This window comes from Trachypithecus francoisi, unplaced genomic scaffold (genome assembly GCF_009764315.1).
Source record: "Trachypithecus francoisi isolate TF-2019V2 unplaced genomic scaffold, Tfra_2.0 Lachesis_group6, whole genome shotgun sequence".
Classification (NCBI taxonomy): Eukaryota; Metazoa; Chordata; class Mammalia; order Primates; family Cercopithecidae; genus Trachypithecus; species Trachypithecus francoisi.
This window is the reverse complement of record NW_022681471.1, coordinates 36,649,957-36,657,301: the sequence shown is the minus strand read 5'-3', so window position 1 is coordinate 36,657,301 and position 7,345 is coordinate 36,649,957. Positions and strand designations below refer to the sequence as shown.

At 53.9% G+C, this 7,345-nt stretch overlaps 1 protein-coding gene and 1 pseudogene across 2 annotated transcripts in view; both read right to left on the bottom strand.

Annotated features, from left to right (window-relative positions):
• Positions 1 to 676: 676 nt before the first annotated feature.
• LOC117077515 overlaps positions 677 to 7,345 on the bottom strand; it is a 52,070-nt gene continuing 45,401 nt past the window's right edge. Inside the window, exon 2 of the mRNA XM_033201213.1 lies at positions 677 to 861. Within this exon, the coding sequence (XP_033057104.1) occupies positions 727 to 861 (135 nt within the window). The 3' untranslated portion in view covers positions 677 to 726. The remainder of the gene's footprint in view (positions 862 to 7,345) is intronic.
• Positions 5,901 to 7,175, bottom strand: LOC117077514 (annotated as a pseudogene). The gene has a single exon (XR_004434790.1). The product of XR_004434790.1 is annotated as a malate dehydrogenase, mitochondrial-like (transcript).

Below are 7,345 nucleotides of genomic sequence, written 5' to 3'. Positions count from 1 at the left end.
CCAAAACCAATCAAGGACTACATTGTGAATAGGAAAAAACAACAACAAAAAAGCATCCACATCTTCACGGTCAAGTTTTTAAGCAAACCGAATAGTTTGCATGATTCCCATGGGCCTTGGGAACTCACCAGGCTATTATTTTTAAAGGACCTTTATTTGCATCTTCCTTCCCCTTAGGGAACAAGGTGGGAACCAGGTGCTGAGAGAATGCATGCCCCAAGTTAACACTCCTCAGAGTACTGTCATCAACAGATTAGCTTCATTTTCCTTAATACACTACAGTGTCTCCATTCTGCAAGAGGAGCAAGTCCTTTTTTTTTTTTTTTTTTTTTTTTTTGAGACGGAGTTTTGCTCTTGTTACCCAAGCTGGAGTGCAATGGCGCGATCTCGACTCATCGCAACCTCCACCTCCCGGGTTCAAGCGATTATCCTGCCTCAGCCTCCTGACTAGCTGGGATTACAGGTATTCGCCACCAATCCCGGCTAATTTGTATTTTCATTTCAATAGAGACAGGGTTCTCCATGTTGGTCAGGCTGGTCTCGAACTCCCGATCTCAGGTGATCCACCCTCCTCGGCTTCCCAAAGTGCTGGGATTACAGGCGTGAACCACTGCGTAAGGCCGTTTAATCCTTTTTTTCAAAAGAAAATATCAATCGGAGTACAGGTCAGGCAGGGAACCTGCAAGTCGCTGTCACTCCTTTTGGCCTCAGCACATCCCCACCCACCTAGGCGGCATACGCGCCACCAGCAGCATCCCCTGGGAGGCTGCAGAAGCAGCGCTGGGCCCCTAGCAGTTTCAGAAAAAAAGTGGGAGGTGAGACGGCACCGGCAGTGTCTGGTCTTGGGAACACGCCTCTCACCTGGGGAGGGAGCAATTGAAGCTTTCAATAACGTCAGGCATACAGATAATATAAACTTATAACATCGCTTGAAAGTGTACTTGCTTAAGCTTCTTTTTCCTCTAAACAGTTTGTGAATGTTAAAAGGCAAACTTTGCGTTTTCTCGATACATCAGTTCTCCTTTGCCCTCTTGCCAGGGAGGACCTTACTCAAAGGAAACAAATGGGACAAATAGGTACTCCTCAGCAATTAGCTAAGACGAGAGGTTTCCCACCCAACTTTCCAAGGCTGCCTCTCTCCGCCCCTTCTTGCACCTGGGGCAGCCTGAGGACCACCCCCCCCCACGCCCCCCAAATCCTATCCTGGGCGGAGCCGGCTCTAGGAAGACCGGATTCCTCTCCTTTCCCCTCCCAGGATTCTTTCAGCCCTCACCTCCCAGGAATGGGGAGGGGGCATCCTACCGCGTATCTGAGTTGCGACTGCCGGACGTAGAGCGGACTGGGCCTTTCCCGCTGGCGCGTGACCTCAATCAGGTAGGTCTCCTTGGCCTTCTCTTTCTTTTCTTTGCCTTCCCTTTCCCTGACACAGGACACGGGATCAGTGTTTGTGCCGTGGGCAGCCTTTCTGGTACACAGGACTTTCCCTGCCCTCCGGCTTCTGGGCAGCCAGTGCCGGGCGCGCGACCATGCGCAATGGCGGCTGCAGCTGGGCTGGCTCCAGCGTCCTGAGGGCATCGGAGGGCTTTGGGGAGCGTTTTGGACGCCGAGTTCTTGCCGCTGCCTCAGTTTTAGTTCTGGCAAGTGTAGGGAGGTCCTCCTAGTAGAGCCTTTCTGGCCCTCCCCGTCGGGAGCCTGGAAGCTTCTCCTGTGGCAGGGCGGGCAGAGGGAGAAGGGTGCGACCTCAGATTCCTTGGTCCCACTCGTGTTCCCACCTACATGGCTGAGGAGGTGTGCGCTCTCGTTCGATTTAGATTGAGTGGTTGTTAAACTTCATGGCAGCCCTGCCCACAGGGGCTGGGCTCCCCACAATGTAAAACTGAAGAAGAAACATTTCCTCTAACGAATATTTGACCAAAAAGAAATACAGCTTCAGGCCGGGCGCAGTGGCTCACGCCTGTAATCCCAGCACCTTGGAAGGCTGAGGTGGGAAAATCACTTGAGGCCAGGAGTTCGAGACCAACCTGGCCAACCTGGCTTAACCCCGTCTCTACACAAAAGTTAGCCAGGCATGATGGCGTGGGCCTGTAGTTCCAGCTACTCGGGAGGCTGAGGCGGGAGGATTGCTTGTGCCCAGGACGTTGCGGCTGCAGTGAGCTGGGATTGCTCCACTGCACTCCATCCTGGACATCAGAGCCAGAGCCTTTCTTTTAAAAAAAGAAAGAAAGAAAAAAGGCAATATAGTACATTTCCATGTATGCACTTAACAACATGGAAGGACAAGCCTTCAAAATTTTCCTGGACTTGCCCAGGTGAGGTGGCTCACGCCTGTAATCCTTAAACTTTGGGAAGCCAAGGCGGGCGAATCATGGGGTCAGGAGTTCGAGACCAGCCTGGCCAACATGGTGAAACCCCGTCTCTACTAAAAATACAAAAAATTAGCTGGGTTTAGTGGCGGGTGCCTGTAATCCCAGCTACTCGGGAGACTGAGGCAGGAAAATCGCTTGAACCCAGGAGGGGGAGGTTGCAGTGAGCTGATACCGTGCCACTGCACTCCACCCTAGGGACAGTGTGAGATTCCGTCTGAAACAACAACAATAAGAAAATTTCCGGCTTTCCGCATTTTCATCTTTCTACGGTTCTGTAAAATAGGATTTGAAATGACCATGATTATTAATGAAATAAAAAGAAGATATAAATAAATAATTTAAGGTATCAAAGATGATAGAAGATAGTGGTAATAATACAAAATATCGATACAAGTTGGACAAATTATGTAGATAAAAAGTCAAAACGGAAAGAAAACACAATTAAATTGGTTATTTCTAGACGACAGTGCTCAGTGTGTGTGTATCTGTCCTGTGTGTGCACATGTTTCTTGTTACTGATACTGAGGCAAAAGTTTGGCTTTCTTTTCTCTTTCCTTCTCTGATTCTTTCTTCCTTTCTTGAGACGAGTCTTCTTCTGTTGCCCAGGCTGAAATGCTGTGGCACCTTCAAGACTCAGTGCAGCCTCAAGTTTCTGGCCTCCAACAACCCCCAACCATATCCTCCCAAGTAGCTGTGATAACAAGTATGTACTACCACACCGGGCTAGTTTGGTTAGTGTTTGGATGGTTTTTTTTTTTTTTTTTTTTTGTTGAGAGGAAGTCTCGCTCTGTTGCCCAGGCTGGAGGGCAGTGGCTTGATCTCAGCTCACTGCAAGCTCTGCCTCCTGGGTTCAGGCCATTCTCCTGCCTCAGCCCCCCAAGTACCTGGGACTCCAGGCGCCCGCCACCATGCCTGGCTTATTTTTAAAATATTTTTAGTAGAGACGAGGTTTCACCGTGTTAGCCGGGATGGTCTCTATCTCTTGACCTCATGATCCGCCCGTCTCGGCCTCCCAAAGTGCTGGGATTACAGGCATGAGACACTACGCCCAGCCTTGGATGGGTTTTTGTTTTTGTTTAATTATTATTTTTCTTTTTTAACAGAGATGGGTTCCGCCATATTACTCATGCTGGACTAGAACTGCTAAGCTCAAACAATCCACCCACGTTGACTTCCCAAAGTTCTGGAACTGTAGTGCCTGGCTGGCCCCAGCCTTATTAACAAAATATAATAACTCACATAAGTTCTGCGGTGACATGTAAAAACACAATTCCCGTTAGAGCTTTTCCAACTTTGATTTTTTTTGCCGTGATGAATATTATGCGTTCTTATATATCCATGTTGCCTTTAAAGGCACATGTGGGCAAGAAGTTCAAGACACTCCAAGAAACTCAATGATGTAGAGACATGGAAGCAGAAAAGGAGCAGGCCCAGAAGAAGTGGAGTGAGAGGCGCGTTGGGCTGGAATGTGGCAGAAGAGAGACAGAGAGATAGACTGAGACAGACAGAGAGAGAGAACAATGTTGTACAAAAACCCAAAGGAAAGTCCGTGTGGAACAAGAATACTGGAACGGGCCAGGGAGGTAGCAGCTTGGTTAGTGTGTTGCTACTGTTAAATCTGTCTTCAGAAGAGCATTCAATGTCACTGTGTTCCTGCAGCAGATATTAGGCCTCTGCCCACCAACTCACTGCCCAAAGAGGTCAACAAAGGGTTTCTCTCACAGAATATGTTTGGGGAGGAAGATCGGCACACTTGGGGCTGGGACAATCGACCCACGTCGCCATCAGGCACACAACTCAACGACATGCATGCCTCTCTAGGTTATCTATGACAAGTATTCTGGGCAGAGCTGTGGAGAGTAGGAAATAGGACAGATGTGAGGATGACAGGTGGGTTCGGGGTGGCAAGCTCCCCTCCTGTGTGACCAAGGGTGGTGAGGGATCTTTACATAGTCCATGGCAGCTAAATACACGGGAGAAGCGCCTGGGACAAGTACCGCTATACGGGAATTGCAGGTTGACCTCAAGTCTGAGGCCAAAACCCCAGGGGTCAGTGGGACGCCGGTCGCCTTTGACCTCTTGGTCAAGCTGGCCTTGGAGTGACCCGTGAGTACGCCCAAGGGCAAATGTGTCCTGGAGGGCAGAGCTAGGGTTGGCATCCTACTATGTGCCCAGTCCTCCTTCTCTTCGCTGCGGGTTCCACCATCCTCCATACCCTAAAGGGATGTTTAGGGATGTGGATAGTTCGGCTCATCCGCAGGCGCTCAAGGGGACCACTTTCTGGTTTCTCAGGAAGACCGGCTGGTAGAAGGACCCTGCCGAGTCCCGTCTGCCAAGGACAGGGTCCCGCAGGTGGGCCAGCGCTGGCCCAAAGCGGCCGAGATGCTGAAGGGCCATGTGCGGAGCGCTCTTGGCGTTTTTTCCTCAGCAGAGGGCGGAGGGAGTGGACCTGGGGGAAGGGCAGGTGGGCATTTCTGGAGCAATACTGCCATCAAGAGGAACTCGCTTGGCAATCGAGCACCCGTCCCTGTGCTCGCCTGGGGAGGAGTGGCTTGGGAGTGCCCTGGGGGAGCAGGCAGGACTAGGACCGGTGCCCGGACGGACCCGAGGTCTCTGGAGGCCCGAGGGAAGCAGGGTGCGCCGCCAGTTCGGGCCGCGGAAGCCCCAGAGACAGGCGCCAAGTCTAGCTGCACAGCCAGGACGCCTGGCGGTTGCCGTACAGGAAGCCATGGCCCGGGAGCCTGGTGGCGGCCATGATGTGGGCGGGACTAGCGGAGGACTCCGCCAAGGAGCCTGGGCTCGGGGCCGTGGGCAGTTTGCCTGGTGCCCCTTCCCGTGGGAGCACCCGGGGTGACGGCCTAGTCGGGTCCTCGGCCCCGGGAGGCTCCCTCGGCCACACTGCACGCCAGTGAGGAGGGGCCACTGCCGGAGCTGAGGTCCGTGGCCAGTGGCGCCGGTGCCCGCCGGGGCTGGCCGGCGCCGGGGCGTTCCTCCTTGCGGCCTAGGGAGAAGGTGGGCCGCGGGGCATCCTGCCGGGGCCCGTACCCAGACGGTCCTGACGAGGTGGACGCCAAGGCGAGGCCAGGCCCGGCCCGGCCCCCTCAGACACCACGCATCCGCCTCGTTGAGACCTGCCAGCCTGTCTTGTGGTGTCCATGCCCCCAAGTTTGTCTTGGAGGCCGGCCATTCCCGTGGTGCTCATTTCTGCCTGGGGCCTTCCGGGGACCCCGGTTTCTTTTGGGGTGCGCAGGCCCTTGGCCTGTGATCAGAGGCGCACCGACCGATGGTTCGGTGGCAAAGCTTGCGTAATGGAGACTCTCTGGGCATCAGCCGAGGGGGGTCCGCTGCCTTCCTAGGCCTGCTGGGGTCCCAGGAGGAAGGACCCGTCGGACTCTGCCTGCCTGGGACAGCTTGCTCAGCGCTAGAAGGTTCTGCTGCTCAGGCAGCATCCCTGTGCCTCTCCTCCCGTGGGTCCCTGAGGTAGAATCGGGCAGGTCCAATGGGACGGGCAGGAGGAGGCTCGGAAGATGCATCTTTTTTTTTTTTTTTTTTTTAAATCAAGGACGGCTTTTATTGATGTGTCCATCGAGCCACCCACAATTTGGAAGGCATGATGATGTGCATACAGTAATCATCACCAAAGCAAATTAAAATACAAAGATTATCTTCAACAGCTTTGCAGTGACATGATGCCTTTATCAATGAAGGAAACTGGCCGCCCGTCATGGCGGCTCACTTCAGGGTCTTCATGAAATCTTCCCCCTTCTTGATGGAGGCCTTCAGCTCAGGAGTGGCATCCGAGATCATCTTCTCCTCAAAAGAGGAGACTTGGCCAATGCCCAGGTTCTTCTCGATGCCCTTTTTCCCAAGCAGCAGTGGTGTGGAGAAGTAGGTACATTCCGTTTTCCTGTGACTTTAACGAAGGAACTTCCACAACACCTTCCTTTCCATTCATTGCATCCACAAGGAGAAGACGAAGTGGGCCCCGGCATACGCCATGGAGAGGGTGGCGGAGCCTGCTCCGGCTTTAGCCTTGACCACCTCCGTGCCGGCCTCCTGGATCCGCCCCGTGAGTGCCGTCAGCTGGTCCTGGGGAAGTCCCCTTGGGGGTGCACTGAGAGATCAGGGGGATGATGGTCTTCCGGCATGGCCACAATGACAGGGACGTTGACCATCGAGCTGGATCCAAACCCTTCAGCTCTGCAACAAAGGTGTTGGCTCTGACGATGTCCAGGGTCGTCACGCCGAAGATCTTGCTGGGGTTGTATACTCCGTGCTTCTTGAAAACTTCTGCTGTGATGGGGATGGTGGAGTTAACCGGATTGGCAATGATGCAGATCATGGCTTCTGGGCAGTGCTGGGCACAGGCAGCGGCCAGGGTGGCCACAATTGTGGCATTGGTGTTAAACAGCATCCCGGGTCATGCCTGGTTTTCTGGGGACAGCCGGCCGAATAACTACCACATCACAACCTTTTAGGCAGTCAGGCAGCTGTTCAGGTCCGAGGTAGCCTTGCACGACGGCTTTGGTCTCGATGTGGCTCAGATCTGCAGCCACCCCCCGGGTGTGTGCGCGATATCATAGAGGGTCAGGCGGCGCTCCCAAGGGCTGTGTTCTTCAGGAGAAGTGAAAGCGGCTACCCGATGCCTCCAGAGGCCCCTAGCACGGCTACTTTACCATTGTTCTGGGCCGAGGTGCTGAAGCTGTGGCGGAAAGCAGCGCTGGCAGGCCGGGCGAGGGCGGAAAGCATGGCTGGAGCGGGAGGGGGGCCGACGGGCAGACACAGGAGCTGCTGACAGGCAAGTTACTCCAACGAACCAGAAGATGCATCTTTTGCAGGACCCGGTCTGGTACAGCAGCGGGCGGGGCCATTTCCCGAGGCTTTCTGGCGTTTCCGAGAGTGTCCAGGAGTCCCCAAGTGAACGGGGCTCGCGTCCAATGGGTGGAGATCAGCACCACGTTGCTGATTCGGAGTGGAAA